Source organism: Vanessa tameamea, chromosome 21 (genome assembly GCF_037043105.1).
Source record: "Vanessa tameamea isolate UH-Manoa-2023 chromosome 21, ilVanTame1 primary haplotype, whole genome shotgun sequence".
Classification (NCBI taxonomy): Eukaryota; Metazoa; Arthropoda; class Insecta; order Lepidoptera; family Nymphalidae; genus Vanessa; species Vanessa tameamea.
Window position 1 is genome coordinate 9390836 of NC_087329.1, and position 21704 is coordinate 9412539.

A 21704-nucleotide genomic window follows, 5' to 3' on the forward strand; every position below is an offset into this window, starting at 1 on the left:
TTCTTTGGTAAATTAAAGCACAGCTACATGAAAAATATATTTTTATTTTATAAATATTTACGAAGGAAATATTACAACCAATAAAATCGTTGTCTTTAAAAGATACCTCTTAATTCTTAGGAGAATCATCAGCTTCTTTTAACTCGTTTACGATATTAATTCGAAATAATAACTACAATAACAACAAGCAAGTGTGTCGCAGCGCCGGTACGATTGACGACACACACTTTGCACGTGGCTGCGATGCAGTTGTATCAAGTTTATGTTACCCTGATGATGCACAAATTTGTAAGAGAGCATCTGTTGCATCTGTTGCAGAGTCAACGGATTAACGTAACTTTACAAAGAATGAGAATGACACCAAGATTCCATTACGTCTTAAGCCTGAAACCACGACGTTTGTAGCTGCAACCTTATAAACTATCAACTACACTAAGACGCATTGTTATCAGAAATACTTTCAGAGTTAAAGGAATAAATAAATCATATAATGGAAATCAAAATGAGGAAATTTAACTTCCTCACTTAGTAGTTATTCCGTTACAATGCATTCCTATCAACGTGTTCCTTAACCGCCGAGCAGGAGATGACACGAACTACAAATTGCTGTTTTCCCGGATTTGAATAAGCTCCACGTTTTCCATCAACAAGACTCAAACCAGACTTAAACGTCACGATATGAATCGTGAATAATGATGATTAGTGGTGCTATTTCCACCTTGACTTTAATTGTTTGTAAACTCGGTTTTAATTCTAAAGTTTACACTATGCAAAAATATATTTATCCACGTGTGTGTGGACATGTCTTAGTTTTACTAATAGCTCCATTTATACGCAGTTTGAATGCAACGATAAATAATCTTGAACACACATTGATAACGATGTAATTTATTACGATCCTTTTCACTTAAGATATGGAGATTGTCAATAGGAAGTCAATAAATGATAGATAAGTTTCAGCTTTATATTATAATAAATTAACTATAGATTCCTGTAAGCCTTTAAACTTAATGAAACAATCAGTTAATTGGTGATTAAATTTGTTTAACTGAACTTTAATTATCAGCAAAATTTAATATTCCTTTCGCAGTTCAATTCGAATCAAAATTTGTTGATGTTGTATGATATTTTCTTTAGATTAAGACAGTCAGTTTTAGATAATCGAATAGTTACATGACTTTCAGACACCAGCCCGATTAATGTTAATCACCAAACAAAATCTAGTACCAATTAACCTAAGTGACAATATTATCAACGAACAAATTAATAGCAAATCGTAATGATATACGTATAATATGTATTAAGGTCAATATTAGTAAACAAGACATAATGTATAATTATAATTTACGAGGTATAAACTTAATATTAATTCTCTGCATCGCCTGCGTGACGAGGGCCCGAGGTTGAAAGTCAACAGTTCGAGGCATGCCCTCAGCCAGCTCGACACTATAGTTCTTCAATATAGTGAGGAGGCCCGCAACTATCGGCATCCTTGCGAACCGCATTCCTAAAATAAAATTCAATAATTGTAAACGAACATAAATTAAATAAATTAGTAAATAATACAAAAATGTTATAGGGCAAAATTGATTCAATTGTTATAAATGTTCTGAACAGAGTAAAACATATCAATTGATATGAACATAATATAAAAGCTTATACTCGCAGATTAGCTTGATTTGATAAATTGCTCTTTATTTTTCTCAATATGGCTGCATTATTTTTTATATTTTTAAGCGTAAAAATTCGATATCCACTCTTGAGGAGGATTAGGAGTATTGCTTCATGACATTGATTTAGTAAATTGTATAATACAATATATACAAAATATCTACCTATACATATCCGAGGTCCTTCACCGAAGGGCATATAAGTAAATTGTTTGATGTTCTTCTTTTCTTCACCCAAGAATCTTTCTGGACGAAATTCTTCAGGATCCGGAAAGTTTTCTGGATTATGATGTAAATCGTATACAGGTATATGGACTCGTGTGCCTTTCTCTAAACGTAGACCTGTTGGAAGAGTGTAGTCTTCCGTTACTTCTCTAGTGAGGACGCCCAGGACAGGATAAATACGAAGCGTTTCGTCAATGCACGCTTGAACAAACGGCATCTCATTGATACACTCGTATTGTATCTTGCCTTCGTGTCTTTGGAAATAGTCGTCGATTTCTTGAAGCACTCGGGTCTGAGCATCTTTTCTCTTTGCTAGTTCGTAAAGTACAAAACTTGTAGTAGTGGATGTCGTTTCAAAACCCGCAGCAAAGAAGAGTATGCACTGAGCGATCAGTAAATTGTCATCTACATCCAGCCTTATTGTTGTCTTAGCTCCAGTGTTGAAGTTGGTTATGCTGTCGCCACTCAAATATGTCTTTTTCTTCCAACCCAAGATAAGATCAACGAAATCGTTCCTCGCCGATTCCTTGTACTGGCGGCTTTCAAAAACTTCGGTTAGTAATTTTTTGAAAAAGTGCTGTATATCACCTTCGAACAGTGTGAACCCTAATTTGTAAAAGAGGGAGGGCCACATCGCACGGCTGACCAATCGAAATCCTCCATAGTTTGAAACATCAAATAATTTTTCGCCCATTATGATGAACGGGTTAGACGGTGATTTGTTCATTAACGTACCAGTGTTTACACCAAAAGCACAAGAACCAATGCAGTCCATTGTATATCTCGCTAGAAGAGACTTAATCTCAATTGTATTTTGATTGGTCATTTCTTTACCCAATGTGTCTTCCAAAGTACTCGCACAAGATTCAATTAAATGAAACATATTTTTCATTTTGGCGGATGAAAATAGCGCCGTTAAATTTTGACGTAGAACTTTCCACGTGTCACCTCCATTGAAGAACATATTCTGCGTAATTAACTCCTTGTGTGTGTGCTGCGATATCTCTCTGTAGTTAAAGTAGTAGAAATCTTTTGCCATCACAAGTTTGATAATGTTCGGATCTTTGATGATGAGAGCGGGATCCGTGCCATAGAAAACTCCGACGTATGGCTCATTAGGAAATTTTCGGCAAATCTCCTGCGTGACCTTCGGTAAATATTTTCTGAAGATAATATATTCTTTATAATTTCCAAATAATAGTGTAGGTTTCAAATAAGGCACATTTCTCTTCTTCCAATAATCATGATTCTTAGTTATATAATAATACAATAAATATATAACGGCAAATATGGCCGTGAAAATGGGATAGAACACCATCATTTTGTAGCTATTTACTTCATTTATCTTAAGTAAGTTAACAATCATCCTTATTTATACACTCGCTGCCAACTAAGTCTCAATATGTAGGGTAACCACGTCTTAGTCGTTTTAGGAAAATTAGATGACGTAGGAAATAATGCGTTTAAGTATTTTGTATTTTTGTCCTATAAAATTGCAACAAAAGAATTTCGAGCTCTTTATTTGAATATACCAACTAATGCAAAGGTTTTGCATGATAGGTATTTATATGGAGATTTGTTAGTAATTCCTGTTTTATTTTTACCGTTTGTACCTGGACTGGATTAAATATTCGTTAGGTACAGACTTAGAATGTAGTAAAACATTATTTTTAGATCCTTTATTCTAAAAATTAAATAAAAATATATTTATATTGGGACCGTCCTAGTAAGTTACTGGTATTATTACAGTGCTTGTGGCACTACACTATTTTATTACAATTAAATGAATTTAAGATAAATTATCATTTGGCACTGGTTACACATGACATTATCCATTTGGTCAAAAAAAAAAAAATCCATACGAGAGACTGTTTTTGACATCATGAAATTTTAATTCTTTTTTAATTTTAGCTCTTTAGCTTTATTTTAATTATCTTAAGCTCTTTCAGCTTAATGAAGAAAAAAACTTTATATCGATCTTGAGGAAGTATTCTACCGCCAAACAGCAGCACTCAGTATTTTTGTGTTCCGGTTTGAAGAGTGAGTGAGCCAGTGTAACTACAGGAAATTGGTACCTAACATCTTAGTTCCCAAAGTTGGTGACGCTTTGGTGATGTTAGGAATGGTTAATATTTCTTACAGCGCCATTGTCTATGGGCGGTGGTGACCACTTACTGTCAGGTGGCCCATTTGCTCGTCCGCCTAACTACATCATAAAAAATGATCGCTATTCAGAGCCCTAGATCTCACTGCCACTCTTAGTGTCAGAGGGAAAAATAGAAATTAAAAAATCAGAAGAAAAAAAACTTTAAATTCTGTAGTGTAAGTAATTGTTTTCTGGGATTTTCAGTGTATTTATTTCCTTATCACTAACTTCCTAAGTTGATATCATATCAATTTTCTTTTACAGATATAAACAATTGCTTTATTGCTTCGAAATAATTTAAATCTGTCGCTAAGTAAAGTGTAATTTAACAATTTGAGACTAATTGATGATTTTACAAAGATAAAAAGAATCAACGAAATTATTTTGTACAGTTAATTCGTAAAAATTTCTTTATTTCGTAATTCGTTTAAATATCCAACCATATACCAATATAATTATAGGGATATATAATATTCCTTACACTGTCTATGGACTTTATTGATAACTTACCATCAGTTGTCCCATTTACCATCTTGCCCATCCAAAAAATAAAGAGAAAAAAGTTGACACTACGCAGAAAACGATATTTAAGTGTTTGCGAAAGTAAAGGGACATTGTCTCTATTCCCTCAGTATTATTTTTGGGTCGGCAATCCACCGGTCTTGGTTTGATTTCAGGAGCAGAACTAATAGTATTAAATTAGTTTATATTTTTAAGGACAAAAAAGTAAGTTTTTTTGGTTAACGACTCGCTGGTGACAGGTTAAGGAACCGTCGGTGAAATAGTGTTACGAGTATACGATACGCCGCTTATTGAGAAACAGCAATTTTTCTCAGAGAATAAAATTGTCATAACGAGACTGGTAAATGGACCAACTTATATTAAGTGGTTGTCGCCATCCATATAAATTTGGCTCTGTAAACGAATTCTTAAATAGTTAATACGACTCCAACCCTGGTAACCAATATGTTACTATGGTAACTAAAAAGTCCCTTTTGCTGTAAACATACTAGCGTCAAACGGGAACACAATAACACTACGTAGAACTGCAACTAATGTGTTGTCCCAAATAGGAAATATTATGAGACTGAGATTCAAATTCAGGCATTCAATAATTTGTGTATGTCATCTCTTACTTTCAACTTCACTGCCGAGTTGAACACTAAAAAAGGGATGTAATCTCCCCTTCTTCCTATGAAATTCTGACAATCACCGCAAAAATTGTAGCAGAATTGTGGAAAAGACTTCTAACAGCAGCAATTTTATGTAAACTTAAAATATTTGCAGACTGTTTTGTTGAACCATTATTTTCTGAAAACCTACCAAATCTTTCATTTAAATATTGATCGTGTAAGGTTTTCATCGAGTATTCCATAATTTTCAATCTTTATGGTCACCGTATGAATGATAAAACGTCGACACACGTTTAGAAACACTGGAAATGACAAGTTAAATGCAATCAGTGTAATTACAAGACCCAACGTCAAATGATTGTTGAGACGACAAAATTACATAGTAATTTGAAATATCTAATATTATTTACGTTGACGTAATAGTTTTCGTCTTTAAAAATTGAATTATCATAAAGTGGAATCATTAAATTAGTGTCTAGTATTGTTACAAGACAAATCATACCTTTGTTTTCTAACAAAACATTATTCGTGGTGAAGACGAATATAAAGCTTCGTTTATACAAATGAAAAATTGACAAATTATGAGTATACGATATCATCAAGTGTCGGTTCTGTACTGACCTTAAGTTATAAACGGCTAGCTGTACCGTGGTTTTGCACGCGGCGTTCAGTTTGTGACTACAAGAGTACATACGCGCTTGAGGATTAAGCAGCTTGTTAGCGCTTTTTCTTACAACTTGCTTTTCATTGACATTATTTCAGGCTGAAATCTTACTTTTGTTGAAGGAATAACTAAATTCGGTTAATTTCAGAATTTATCGATTACAAACAAAGTGATATTTCCTCTTTATAACATTCGTATATAAATCATTATTATAATGTTAAGTAATTGTTTATCTAGACGAACTGTGTTTCAAGTGCAGATATTAGAAATGATTGTAATGGAAACCTACCTTAAACAATCCTATTATGTAAATAATTGTAGCACTAAACACTAGTTGCAGTTTGAAACACAAAAGACAGACAACGATTGCTATTCAAGTAATTTTGTGTCTTGCCAGCGTTTATTTTGTAGTTTACATGGAATATTTTTACATACGTAAAGTTATGTAGTATTTACGTATATGGTCACTTTTCATAAAAATCCGAAAGAGATTTTCCTATCCAATAAAAATCTGATTTACATTTGTAAGTTTTACTCGTTTTTAAATTTCTCTAATAAAACTAATAAATACTAAAAGTGATGGTAGTTTCGATTTAATGCCTGTGATAATTTTAAAAAGGCAGCTACTTTAAAATCATCGTCATCATCAGATGCTTCCATTATTTACATTTGTGTAGATATATGAATTCGTTGTTTATGTTTCAAGACCAACATTTTCTATGTTTTTTTCACCCCTGGATTAAAACGAGCCCAGCCTGAAAATGTCAAATCATATTTCGACTTACTTCGAAATTATCTGTCATAATTGGATAATGGGATATTGAATTTTAATCAATCAAAATGTTCTCTATTGAAGCCGTTATGTTACAAGATGATATTTCACGTAGATTAAATTACCACTGGTTTAGAACGTAAATTCTAATGGAAGAAACTGGCAAGAATCTGTTATATATTTCTTGGTGGGTTTTGTGCGAGCCCATCTGGGTAGATACCACCTACTCATGATATATTCTGCCACCAATCAGCAATCCTTGGTATACCTGTATTCCAGCTTGAAGACAACTAACTGGTGTAACTCAATTCAACAGCATAAACCAAATACAAATAAAGATGAGGATCATAAATACATTATCAAGCTAATATTTCATAGGTTGGTTACCTCACCTGCGTATATCGTTATAGCCGTCGAAAGCCAAGCTTTATCCAGTTTAGTCATAAATCTCTCCCAAGGTCCTTTATAACTCTCGGTTCCATACTTGTACTGCCACTTTCAGATCATAAGTATGGGACTCTCAATTTGACTATATTGATAGTATATAAACATGTTGAAAGATGTTCCATCGCAACTATAATAAATACAGTCAGGTCTCTTGCCATCATTCGTACATAAGGCGTTTGGCATCCCTAAATAATTTAGGTAGCCGGGATTGACGTTATGGCCAAGACACGATGAAGTATTCGGGAAAAGTTCCAAGGCGAGAGGTTGCACTATTGCACGACTCCGTTGTGTCCGAACTGTTCTACTTGAGTTCAAGACATGAGGCTCACACATGCTTAAAGATAAACTCCTTAAAACAATTGTATATTCCAACCACATGAAGAATAAAGATGTAATAACATTTATCGAGATCTTATATAATCTATGGTATGAATATCTGAAAAAAATGCTGTAATCGAACGACGACGTGATGTCGGCAAAGCTGTTATCGAAATTTTTGAAGTGAAATTAAAGTGGATATACAAACTGAAGTGCAATAGTGTTGTATTAAAGATGTATAACATTGCATAACTATTAGCAAACCATAGCAACGGTTTGTTTACCTTTGCTCCATCTTCGATTGGAATGAATAACACAAAAGTTATAAATATTCTGTTTACAGAAATACTGTCGACTGAGATGTTTACATGACTTGCATCTCAGAATGTTTTATTTTTGTTTGTACACGCGACATAATATACAATCTTGCTTGATCACTGTGATCAAGTAATATCTACGGATAAGAAAAATGCAAAACATCGAATAATCGCGTTGCAATTGTTATTTTACGGTAGTTTCAGTCATTTATATATATATTTTATGTTTAATTAGATTATATTCAAATGATTTTATCTTGTTAATGTTCCACGACTCATTATACGTCATCGGAGAGTGCTTGACGATCGATCAAAAATTGAATTTTTAGGGTTCCGTACCCAAAGGGTAAAACGGGACCCTCTTACTAAGACTTCGCTTTCCGTCCGTCCGTCAACAGTAAACAGACCGTCAACAATAGCAACAGGTAGGCACTTGAACTATTCACTAAATACTGAGTTGTATTTTTACTTTAATAATTAATAATAAAATAAATATTTAAGGGGGCTCCCATACATAAATGTCATATTTTGCCTATTTTTGCTTGATATCAATAAATGTGTGTACCTACTGTTGTTTACCTATGGTATATCAATGGTACGGAACTCTTCGTGTGCGAGTCCGACTCGCACTTGGTCGGTTTTTTATAATTCGTTTTGGTAATTGATGGTATTGCGAATGGCTGTTTAGTTGGTGTCGTTTAAATATACAATAATTACTAAGAAAAATCCAAAAGACTTACATATGTTGTATATAAAACAAATCTTTGAACTTTGAGATTTGGCAAGAGGCAGATCAAATTTTATTTTGAAAATGATTTAGATAAAATATTATTTATTCAAAGAAAAACTACAATAACATCTAAAATTAAGACAAACAGTTTTTAATTGCATTTATTAATTATTAGAGGAATACCCTCTAAATAACCCGCTGCAGGATCAAGTCCCACTTCTTGAGGAGAATATTTGAAGTTCAATCTACGCTGTTCCGCTGCATGTTGCTATATATTCGCAGAAAACGAAAAATACAGGATCTCGTGTTTTGACTGACATAAATTTAAATTTCGATTCCGGATTGGAACCCGTAATTTTCGGTAGAATACTAGGCATAGGCATACAACTTCTACTTGGTGGTAGGACTTTGTGCATGCCCGTCTGGGTAAGTACCACCCACTCATCAGATATTCTGCCGCCAAGCAGCAATACTTGGTAGCCAGTGTAACTACAGGCACAAGGGACATAACACCGTAGTTTCCAAGGTTGGTGGCGCATTGGCGAAGTAAGGAATGGTTAACATTTCTAACAGCGCCAATGTCTGAGCGAAGGCGGCTCATTTGCCGGTCCACCTACATTTTACATAAAAAAAAGCTCTTACTAAAATCTAAGGTATAAATCTATAGTAAGTCTCATGAAACTAATAAGATCTTCAATCCTGAATTTAATTACTAAGCTTCAATAACAATTTCTGAACGGAAACCGTTTCAAATGACTACAACATAAACAAATTATTATAATTAACACAACATTCAAGAATATTCCATAAAGTTGTATAGTTTTTTTCATTACGAGTTATTAATTATGTATTTAATTTTGTTTTGAAAACATTTATGACCGTAATAAGTCAGTGTAATAATTTTTATTATACAGAAGAATGATGTTCAATTGTTAACTAATATTATCATGTACACAGCACTAGCTGGCTGTAAAAACTCAGTTCTCGAGTGAGAAATGTCGAAAGAAATTTTCGGTGATATACTATTTTGATACGGATATCCTTTAAACATTATATACAATTACAGTCAATGTCGCATGTCGCAAGTCGATGGCAGGAATGAAGAAGAAAGAAAGAAGAAGTCGCAATGTGACTTTTTGCCATGTCACGGCCGTTTTCTACGATTATGTTTTAACTTGAGATGGGTTCAAAAAAGATATTGAATATGTACCGTTGGAGATATATGTAAATACTCCGATTAATTATTATTAGTAAGTTATCAGAGTCTTCTTTGCCTATTGCCAATAATATGCGGGTCATAGTAGTCTACCTTATTTTCTCTCTTTACAAACCATATCAAAGCTGAAAAATGTCAAAGACATGTTTCCCTTTGTCCCTTACCTCACACGGTTCTGGAGTATTGCCAACATTACCAAATAAAGTTACAGTATAAGCCTTTCGGGGGCCGTGGGCACGTGCCCCGTGTGCACCGTGTCCTTATAGTAAAAACCTAATATATACTAAGTTACATGCATAGTATATATTAAAAATCATAATTTGAATTTTCGCGTTATGTACCTATTTGACGTAGGTAAAATCGGTTTTGAAGAATTGTATGTATGTTTGCAAATATACAAAAGGGTAATAAAATATAGTATATACAATATTACATATGGTATTGTTATTCTTTGTCAAGATAGAAATATGAACAATAATGAAGGTGTTCTAGAATTGGAGGATTCCCATCGGAGACAAACTCTTTAAATATCGAGGGGGTATGAAACTCAATACATGAAGTAATTTAAATTTTTGAAGATATAAATGTGCGAATTAATTTCTTTTGAAGTATCTAACTAATTGTACCAACACAAAGTGATTTTGACGTTTTTAGTAAAATTCATTCTAAAATTAAATTGTAGATGAATGTACTTATGTAGTTTCTAAGTTTACTAAAATTTAATAAAAAGTACCTTATAATTGTCACAATTTATAATTTAAAAATGTCAACGACGCTAGGCTCAGAACTCTCATTAATTATTGGAAAAGTGAGTGAGTGAGGCCATAGTCCACTCCGCCGGCCCACTGGAAATATATATCTTAGGAAAGTCAGAAGTGCGTGCCGTGGGATCGATGTTTGTGATGCAACAGTTTCCATACTTGATTAACGTTATACAGGTGGTAGTGTTTAATTTGACTATCAACAAGTAAGGGTAATGCTTCTATATTGAATAAAGTAATTTGTGTTTGAGTTAGAGTTTTGACATTTATAATTTATTTTAATTTCTACAAATTAAATATGCATTATTATAAAGATATAACTTAAACATTAAAAAACAACGGCAATGGATTTTGACAAGTTGAATTCTTCGCGAATAAAGGCTAGTAATTAGTCAATAAATCAAACCCTTTTATTTTTAGATACATATGTTGTATTTTCTTTTTACGTCCTTTTTAACCGACTTCAAAAAAAGGAGATTATCAGTTCGACGTGTATGTATGTAACATTGTTAGAATTGAATTATATTTGAGTATGATGATCCATTTAGAATTCCTAGCACGTGTGCCTATTTTCGTAAGTGTATGTTTGTTTGTTTGTCGACAAATTTCTCTAAAACTAAAAGTCGTATCGAGATGATCATTTTTAATTTAAGTTAGATACACTTCAACTTTGGGACCAGTTTCATTAAAATCGGTCTAGTAGCTTCAGCGATATACATAGGTAAATATAGGTAGGTAGTTGTATAAACTCAAACTCAAATTCCTTTATTCAATATAGAAGCATTACACTAAAATTCAAATTAAACACTACCAGACTACTACCAAAAAAAAAATAGTATCTGCTATTACCATACGAAATGTGTATTCTACTTTTAAAACAACATCGATTTTATTAGTTGTAGTGGACGGATCAATGTCCCCATAACACAGGATTTTCCTAGCATGGGGGTTGCCTGTACATAACATAATCAGCCTGTAAATTTCCCACTGCTGGGCTAAGGCCTCCTCTCCCATTGAGGAGAAGGTATGGAGCATATTCCACCACGCTGCTCCAATGCGGGTTGGTGGAATACACATGTGGCAGAATTTCGTTGAAATTAGACACATGCAGGTTTGCTCACGATGTTTTCCTTCACCGCCGAGCACGAGATGAATTATAAACAAATTAAGCACATGTAAATTCAGTGGTGCCTGCCTGGGTTTGAACCCGAAATCATCGGTTAAGATGCACGCGTTCTAACCACTGGGCCATCTCGGTTCATCTCGGGTTGCCTGTATGTGTCATGAATCTTCTGTACTACTTTTATTGGCAAATAAATATATTATTATTATTATATTACCATTAATATTAATACTAATAGTTATTATTATCACTGCCATTAATAGTTATTATTATTGTGTCATTCCATAAAGTTGATGCAAAAGTCCAAAATAGTGTGTTTAGTACTTCTTTACGAACTACTGAACGGATAAAGATGTAATTCTGTACTCTTCGTCCCAAAATTAGTTCACTAGCTGTTTCTAATATTGGAGTCAGTTTAATTTTCTTTATTTATAAATAATTATTATTGTGTTATTATTGCTGTTTGAACTGATTTGATAGTGTTGTTCCGTTCCAGAAATTACCGCCTGTACATCAACGGGACGCTAAAAGATATGTTATCATCGTTACAATCCATTCAAACCTTTACTGTCAAATAAAAAACATTGCAACAGGCATGTTACTGAGTTATTTATTTGTTACCAAACCCTCTTAGAATAACGTTATAGTACAATATTTTACAACAATACAGACTATATAATACATCTTACCAAATGTTATTTAAAAACTGATATAACCGATTTTTTTATTTTTTTGCTTTGGTTGTCGGACGAGCATATGGGCCACCTGATGGTAAGTGGTCACCACCACCCATAGACAAAGGCGCTGTAAGAAATATTAACCATTCCTTACATCACCTATGCGCCACCAACCTTGGGAACTAAGATGTTATGTCCCTTGTGCCTGTGGTTACACTGGTTCACTCACCCTTCTAACCGGAACACAACAATACAGAGTACTGTTATTTGGCGGTAGAATATCTGATGAATGGGTGGTACCAACCCAGACGGGCTTGCACAAAGCCTTTTTTATTTTGATCCACTTTATAGTAGCTCGCTAACTATTCTGTAGGAACAGAGTTGAAACTCAGCGAAAATAATAATTGTGATATCATAGCAAGTGTTATGTACAATTATTATATAACTGTATACGAGGCGAGTTCTTACTTAATAGTACTGCAGGCAATTGAATTACAGATGCAATGTTTACGTCAAGTATCGTTTGAGCCACGCGACTTTGTTATCAAAAACTATTATTAATAGGACGTTCTTTATGTACAACAGTATTTATTTATTAATTTATCTATTTATTCATTCATTCATTCATCCATCCACCTATCCATTGATCCATTCGTCCATCCATTCATTTTTTCATTTATTCGTTATAGGTACACAAACAGAATACAATCAGATCCAGATTACGGAACTTTAGTTCATTTGTTTGAGAAAGGTTATTGTTTTAGTTTCGTAGCTATTGACGAATTTTTTTTACTAAATTTTGAACACTGGCTATTAACAAAAATAGCAATAAAAAATAAATGAACGTAAGAATTCTGACTTTAAAACAAGCTCTTATATAAATAATAATTATTATTAAATTCTTTTGTACTTAATTTATGCCTTACGACGTTTAAACTTAATATGAATTCCTCCCATAGCCTGAGTTACGAAGGCTCGGGGTTCAAAGTCAACAGTTCGAGGCATGCCCTCAGCCAGCTCGACACTATAGTTCTTTAATATAGTGAAGAGAGCCGCAAATATCGGCATCTTGGAGAACCGCATTCCTGAAATCAGATTTAACAGGGTGATTACTTAAACAATGTTGTGTCTTCTTCTTTCAAATGGGAAATCAATAATGACGGAAAGAAAGAAAACAGTATTTAACTAAATGACTTTTATAAATAAGGTTTAATATAACGTATGCTAAAGAAACGATGAAATTGGTCTTTGCAGGATTATGTTGAATCGATGGTACATAGAGAATTTTGAAAAGGGAATTTGAATTATCTATAAACAAAAAAAAATAGATTGGAGCGCAGGTCACTTAATATAAATGTAATTTTATTTTTTCATGTGATATTGTATCTACGGTTGTTTGTCCTACTGAAAATAAAATGTCTTAGTTTCCAAGGTTGCTAGCGCATTGGTGCTGTGAGGAATTGGTTTTGGAATGTTTCTTATGGCAATGTCTATGAGCAAAGGGGGGAAGGGAGTGATACCTATGCAGACTACCCCAAATATCTACCGTATAGATTTTTTATTTATGTGTGTATTTTATCCCTCAGTATGTCACATGTATGCGGTCCGTAATCCATTGCTCTATTGACACTTATCTTCTTCGCTGTGTTATTGAACTCGTGATAAAAATAGCGCTTGAAGCAGAGACGTTTATACTTTGTACGCTGTACATTTTGCTTCATAATAAATGTTGTCAAATTCAACTCAGTGATTTGATAGTGAAAGTACCACAGGCTGACAAACGAATAGACAGACAGAGCTACTTTCGAATTTATAATTTTAGTATAGATTTCAGCTACGATATTTCTCCAAATAGAAAACACTCAATCTTTTGAATGTATATTTATATAGAATAATCTAGACTTAAACTTGATATGCAATATATTTTATACATAACTTGTTTTTTTAACGTTTATTATCTTGCCTTGGCGCAGAAACGCAGCGACCTAAGCAAAAAAGAAATAAAGTTATTTCCTGCTTATAATAATATTGTCATGTATCTCGACAGTATCTTAATATGTGCGATTATTTATAAGAATATTTATTTAAAGTAAACCTAAAATCTATACTATTATGAATGCGAAAGTAACTCTGTTTATTACCTCTTCACGCTTTCATCGTAGAACTGATTTGGATAAAATTTGGTATGGAGATAGTTTGAGTACCGGGAGGACATAGGCTGCTTATTTAATTCCGATGATTTTTAATCTTTCCGAGAGGGTAAAATGATGGTAAAGCAGCAGGCTCGGTTATTATTAATATATTATATTATAAATGGTATAGTGAGTTCGATTGTTACCCGTTCATGTCTTAACTTGCTCTGCATATTGGCATACATGGTCTCAGTCGTACAGAAACGGACAACTAATACATTTCTAACGCGAGCGGAAACTTGTTATACGATAAATATAAAAAAGGACTTTACCTATACATATTCGAGGTCCTTCACCGAAAGGCACATAGGTGAACGGTTTGATGTTCTTTTTTTCATCACCAAAGAACCGTTCTGGGCGAAATTCTTCAGGGTCCGGAAAGTTATCTGGGTCATGATGCAAATTATATACAGGTATATGAACTCGCGTTCCTTTCTCTAAACATAGACCCGTAGGAAGAGTGTAGGTTTCGCCAGCTTCGCGAGTAAGGTTACCCAGAACTGGATAAATACGAAGCGTTTCGTCGATGCACGCTTGGACAAACGGCATCTCATTGATACACTCGTATTGTAACTTGCCTTCGTGTCTTTGGAAATAGTCGTCGATTTCTTGAAGCACTCGGATCTGAGCATCTTTTCTCTTTGCTAGTTCGTAAAGTAAAAAGCTTGTCGTAGTCGATGTCGTTTCAAATCCCGCAGCAAAGAAGAGTGTGCACTGAGCGATCAGTAGATTGTCATCTACAGTCAGGCTTACTGTTGTCTTAGCTCCAGTGTTGGAGTTGGTTATGCTGTCGCCACTCAAATATGTCTTTTTCTTCCAACCCAAGATAAGATCAACAAAATCGTTCCTCGCCGATTCCTTGTAATCTCGGCTTTCAAAAACTTCGGTTAGTAATTTTTGGAAAAAAATCTGTATATCACGTTCGAACAGTGTGAAACCTAATTTGTAAAAGAGGGAGGGCCACATCGCACGGCTGACCCATCGAAATCCTCCATAGTTTGAAACATCAAATAATTTTTCGCCCATTATGATGAACGGGTTAGACGGTGATTTGTTCATTAACGTACCAGTGTTTACACCAAAAGCACAAGAACCAATGCAGTCCATTGTGTATCTCGCTAAAAGAGACTTGATCTCGACTGTATTTTGATTGGTTATTTCTTTACTCAGAGCGTCTTCCAAAGTACTCGCACAAGATTGAATTAAAGGAAACATATTTTTTATTTTGGCGGATGAAAAGAGGGCCGTTAAATTTTGACGTAGAACTTTCCACGTGTCACCTCCATTGAAGAACATATTCTGCGTAATTAACTCCTTGTGTGTGTGCTGAGATAGCTCTCTATGGGTGAAGTAACAAAAATCTTTTGCCATTACGAGTTTGATAAGGTCAGGGTCTTTGATGATGAGAGCGGGATCCGTGCCATAGAAAACTCCGACGTATGGCTCATTTGGAAATTTCCTGCAAATCTCCTGCGTGACTTTCGGCAAATTTCTTCTAAATAAAATATAATTCATATAATTTCCGAACCATAATGTGGGTTTTAAATAGGGCACCCTTCTCCTCTTCCAATAATCGTGATTCTTAGTTACATAGTAATACAGTGAATACACAACCGCAAGTATGAGAGTGATACTTGAATACAGGACTATCATTTTGTAGCTTTGTAATTCGAGTGTTTTCTGTTAACGACAGCCCACATTTATAGACTTTGATTGCGTTACAATATGTGTAGGGGAACCATATTTCAAGTGCTGAGATAAGGATATATTCATTCATTATTTATCCTTGTGTAATAAAATGACAACTACAATTTATTTGATAAATTGTACTAGTGTGACAAGCTATCCTTTCTTGTATTGTCTCATTGTTCAAGTGGCCAGATGTAAGGACACAGAATCCGATGTTCTGGCTTTAAACCCAGGATCGGACCGATGGAAAATTATTCGGTTTTTCTGTCGAAAAATTATCAGCCCGGAATCTGAATGTTTGAAGTGTAACCTTCGTTGCTTCGGCAATCACGTAAAACCGTTTGATCCTGCGCTAGAACTCTTTCCTATCGTGTTGGATTTGCCGTCGAATCGGATTATGAGAGAGTACACACTTGTGCACTATAAAATGTTCTGCGTATTTGGCTGGTCTCCTATGAGATTGGCCGCCGTGCCCGAAATCGGTCAGGACGACATCATCATCTTCATCATCATCATCATCAACACCACCAAACAGTAATTTAGCGAAAACACATTTTTAAGCAAGCACAAGACACCAGACTTTATATTTATGTGAAGTAAGATTTCGAAAAAGTTTGTATTATGCTCGGGTTGTGGTTGCATTTAATCCCACTAAACTGGGATGATACACATTGCTTCATACTGTAATTATTTAAACTAAAATATTTAGATTTTTTTTTTTATTAATAATAAAGATCAAACTATAAAAAATATATTAAGTTTTAGATAAATCTGTCTTAATCAAAATCTTTTATCAAAAGTATAACATGAGTTTTATTTCATTTTAATAATATCAAATGAAAACAAACAGCTAGACTCATATACATAAAACATATTTATTATTTACGTTCGTACCGACCGTCAAAGCCAACACACATCGTATCAAAGTCAAAACGTCAATAACTCTTGTAGTTTATCTTATACATATAATTTTATGACCTATAGATAATAGGAAGATAGATAATAGATTTCAACCAATGGGCGACCTCTAATATATATATTACAATGATTATGTATTTTTTATAATATTTGGAGCCGAGATGACCCAGCGGTTAGGGTTTCAAACCCAGGTAAGCAACACTGAATTTTCATGTGCTTAATCTGTGTTTATAATGCTTTTCGATGCTTTTCGATCTTTTGTCCTGATTGCCTTAGAAAATTTGCAATTGCAAGTTGAATTTCTATCAAGGCAATATGATCAGCTTGAAATGCACTCGAGGAAGAAAGTTGTTCTACTGCACGGAGTCGATGAAGGGAGTAAAGAGAATGTTGGCTACAATGCGTTGAAAATTATTACTGAACATCTTAAACTGCCACACATTACTCCCGACTCCTTTAAGTATTGTCATCGGCTGGGTCACACGGTCACTCAGAAGCCCCGTCCAATATTAATTAGATTTAAGGATGGCAGCGTGAAGGACAAAGTCTGGTCGGCTAAGACGAATCTCAAAGGCACTGGGATAACGATGTCAGAGTTCCTTACGAAGAGTCGGCACAAAACATTCTTGGCTGCAAGGAAACGTTTTGGGGTAACAAAGTGCTGGACTCGGGATGGTATCATCATAGTTCTGTCTCCTGATAGCACGCGGCATCATATCTCCACCATGGCTGAACTTCAGGCGATTCCAAGCTCTGTGACTGATGCATCAATCCCGCAAGTGTCGCCACTTTCAGAGGAAGCCTCCAAAACCACTAAAGGCATTAATTCTAGGAGTGTAAGGGCAGTCAGGACTGTTAAAAAGTAGTTAGTATACTTGTTATTATTCACGAACGCTATGTTTTATTATGTGGGTGTTTCTGTTTTGTTTATTCCACTTTGTACATGAATTAGATTTAGTTCTACCCACTTATTGAAAACTTTTAATGTAATAACTTTGATGTATTGAATTTACGCATTTAACTGTTATTAATATCAAAGTTCAATTGTCAAACGTCAAATTGTAAAGAATGGCAAGTGACAGATAGAAAAGATAAAAACATTCGTACGGAAACATGTTAGCAGTTATAATGATGTAAACATAATTTAACTTTTAGTGTTGTTTTTAATTTATTTATATAGATTTCTTATTTAGCTACTGCTTTTAATAATCTTAACGATAGATATATATTTGGATTCGTTTAGTTTAATTTTTACTATTGTTTACGCGTAGTCTGGTTATTGTTAAATATTTGTTTGTAATTTTTTTTTTTGGTATTTTCATATAGCTGGTGGGTTAGAAGGTAGTTGCTGTTTACATTTATTTATTATATCATAGCAGTTTAGTATAGGTTTATTTTAGTTCATCTTATTGATATTTATTTATAGTCTATTATATATATTTATTGTATTTATTTACAATTATTTAATTATTATTAGTATGTCATCAAATATTAGTTTAGATAGTGACTATTTTCTGTCCTTGTCTTCTGATGATCCATCCAGTGATGATAGTTACCACAGTACATTACCTCTTCCGCTTAATGTCGCCATTGATTCTTACTTCTCAGACTGTCTGAAAAATTTTAATGTCATTCACATTAATGCACAAAGTATACCGGCCCATTATCCTGATTTGCTTGCGTCTTTTGACTCCCGTAACATTCACGCCATACTTGTATCGGAGTCATGGCTTAAGCCATGTCTACCTTCTACATCGTACTCATTACCTGGTTTCAGACTTATCCGTAACGACCGCATTAGCAAGAGAGGAGGCGGAGTGGCGATCTATTTGCGGTCCCACATCCCTTTTGCTTTACTTAGTTCATCACCCCCGTCTTCCTCGGCTGATGCGGCCGAACACTTATTTATTGAAGTTTCCTTATCTAATTGCACTAAAATCCTTCTTGGTGTCTACTATAACCCTTCTTCACTGATCAATTACTATCCTTCTTTTGAAAACCTATTAGGAAATCTTATCCCAGGTTACAGCCACGCTATCATTATGGGAGATTTTAACACCTGCTTGCTTAAAGGCGACACTAAGAGCAGGCAACTAATAGACATAACGGAATCCCATAACATGAAAATCTTACCTCTAATGGCAACACATTATTTTCCTGGCTCTTCACCTTCACTCCTGGATCTTATTATGGTCTCTTCTCCGGACTCTGTTACTAAATTCGGCCAATGTTCTGCTGACGCCTTCTCGTATCATGACATGATCTATCTCTCATATAAAATCCGTCCTCCTAAAGCGAAATCGAGAATACTTCTGCAGCGTAGTTTTGGAGGAATGGACCTGAACCGGCTCTGTGACGATGCGTCTAAACTAGATTGGACTGCGGTTATAGCTGCCAAAACAATCGACCAAAAACTTGAAGTTTTCAATTTATTAATTACGCAGCTTTATGATAAACACGCGCCCATTAAACCAATCAAAAGAAAACACCTCCCAGCGCCTTGGTTGAGTGATAATATAAAGGATCTAATTGATAAAAAAAATAAAGCTAAGTTCAAATTTAAATTAAATAACACTGACTCTAACAGAGAAAAGTACAATAAAGCGCGAAATCGCTGCAATACATCGTGTAGAGATGCTCAACGACGCCACATTTTCCAATCTGTCGAAAACGGTGACACAGCAAAAACTTGGAAATTTCTCGAATCTCTTGGAGTTGGTAAATCCTCTCATAATACTTCTATAAATATTGACATTGAACACCTTAATCAACACTTTGCTTCTTCAACCGCACTTAATAGCGACGAAAAAAGTAACACAATTAATATTATCTCTTCTCATCCAACTCCTAACTTTCCTCCGTTTAGCTTCGCGTCTTTCTCTGACTGTGATGTTAAAAAGAACATAATGTCGATGACCTCGAATGCTGTTGGCACAGACTGTATCAGTCGTAATATGATCATCCCAATCCTTGACATTGTTACTCCTGTGTTAACTCATATACTCAATTTCTCCCTTACCTGTCAAAAGTTTCCTAACGCATGGAAAGATGCACAAATCATTCCAATCCCCAAAAAAGGTAATCCCCAATCAACTTCCGACTTTCGTCCTATCTCTATTCTCCCTTTCCTTTCCAAAGTACTTGAAAAACTAATTTTCCAACAATTCAACACTTTCCTCAACGAACACTCTCTTCTTGATCCTTACCAATCCGGTTTCCGTACAGGTCATAGTACGTCCACAGCCTTAGTTAAAGTCACAGACGACATTCGATGGGCTATGGACAATAAACTGCTCACAATTTTAGTGCTCCTAGATTTCAGTAACGCATTCAATTGCGTCGATCACGATATCTTGTTGAGTCTGTTATGTTCTTTAAACATATCTCCATCAGTGAAAGATTGGTTTCAGAGTTACCTCAGAGGCAGAAGACAACGAATTCGTATCGACGAGACTTTCTCGTCATGGTGTGAAGTCCGTGCTGGGGTACCTCAAGGTGGCGTGTTGTCTCCCTTACTTTTCTCTATCTTCATTAACTCGATTACTCATGTTATTTCTTCTCTCTATCACATGTATGCAGACGATATTCAAATTTATCAACACTCAACCCTTGAGAACCTGCCTAACGCAATTGCTGCTATTAACAGAGATCTAGTGGCAATTTCTAAATGGAGCAATCAGTATGGTCTTAAAATAAACCCTACCAAGTCACAAGTCATTGTTATTGGCAGCCCAACTATGACTGCAAGAATTGATTGGGCGAACATTCCCCAAGTTGTATACAACGGCACTAATTTACCTTACTGCTCAACAGTTAAAGACCTTGGCATACATCTTGACCGAACACTTTCCTGGTCAGAACATTTAACTGAAATTAGTAAGAAAACATACGCGTCATTGAACTCCTTGCGACGTCTACAAAAAGTATTACCAATTCCTACCAAAACTATGTTAGCAAACTCCCTTCTACTATCTATTCTCGATTACGCGGACGCAAGCTATCTTAATCTAACCGAGGACCAGCTTAATAAACTTGAGCGATTACTAAATCTAGCTATTCGGTTTATTTTCGGTCTCCGAAAGTATGACCATGTTTCAGAGTTTCGTTCAAAGCTCAAGTGGCTCCCTATACGCCGTCGCCGAAACTTGCATACTCTCTCTCTTCTGTACTGTGTGTTGTTTAATCCGACCGCTCCTTGTTATTTGAAGGAGAAATTCGAATTTCTTGGAGATCAGTCTAGTATAAGATCATCACGAAGTCTCATCCTAAAACTGCCTACCTATAGCAGTAAATATTATAAGCAGTCCTTCACTGTGCAGGCAATAACACTTTGGAACAACTTACCGCTAAGCATAAGACAATCTAAATCGTTACAAATATTTAAAAAATCTCTGAAGAAATTCTATTTGGACACTAATAATGATGACATTTGAGATACAGTTATTTAATATCCTATTATACTTTCTATTATATTTATTAATAATATTATATTTATTTATTTTTTTTTTTTTTTTATTACATACACTATATAGATATATGTATGTATATATGATTTATTTATAAATATCTATAATCTGCTTTATATTCTATTTATTAGTATTTTTTTGTATTTATGTATTTGCTATATTTATTGAGTTGTATTCGTTATTATTTCATAATGTAAGTTTTTACTGCACCACCATATTGCCGTCTTCCATACACATTAT

General features: G+C 34.5%; 2 protein-coding genes across 2 annotated transcripts; both read right to left on the bottom strand.

The window, feature by feature from the left end:
- Positions 1 to 943: 943 nt before the first annotated feature.
- Positions 944 to 3237, bottom strand: LOC135193917 (cytochrome P450 6B7-like). Its single transcript, XM_064218372.1, has 2 exons — positions 1836 to 3237; positions 944 to 1507 (listed from the first exon to the last, which is right to left on the bottom strand). The coding sequence occupies exons 1-2, from the start codon at positions 3214 to 3216 to the stop codon at positions 1338 to 1340; spliced, it is 1551 nt and encodes a 516-aa protein (XP_064074442.1). The 5' UTR covers positions 3217 to 3237; the 3' UTR covers positions 944 to 1337.
- A 9752-nt stretch (positions 3238 to 12989) lies between these two features.
- Positions 12990 to 16050, bottom strand: LOC113395509 (cytochrome P450 6B7-like). Its single transcript, XM_026633096.2, has 2 exons — positions 14664 to 16050; positions 12990 to 13284 (listed from the first exon to the last, which is right to left on the bottom strand). The coding sequence occupies exons 1-2, from the start codon at positions 16042 to 16044 to the stop codon at positions 13115 to 13117; spliced, it is 1551 nt and encodes a 516-aa protein (XP_026488881.2). The 5' UTR covers positions 16045 to 16050; the 3' UTR covers positions 12990 to 13114.
- Positions 16051 to 21704: the final 5654 nt, after the last annotated feature.

What these genes read in the sequence shown, in the direction of transcription:
- LOC113395509 (XM_026633096.2), bottom strand. Translation starts at nt 16,044, where the DNA reads ATGATAGTCCTGTATTCAAGTATCACTCTCATACTTGCGGTTGTGTAT. An exon ending in AGGACCTCGAATATGTATAG is followed by an intron (nt 13,285 to 14,663) that starts GTAAAGTCCTTT and finishes ATCTGATTTCAG; the next exon opens with GAATGCGGTTCTCCAAGATG.
- LOC135193917 (XM_064218372.1), bottom strand. Translation starts at nt 3,216, where the DNA reads ATGATGGTGTTCTATCCCATTTTCACGGCCATATTTGCCGTTATATAT. An exon ending in AGGACCTCGGATATGTATAG is followed by an intron (nt 1,508 to 1,835) that starts GTAGATATTTTG and finishes ATTTTATTTTAG; the next exon opens with GAATGCGGTTCGCAAGGATG.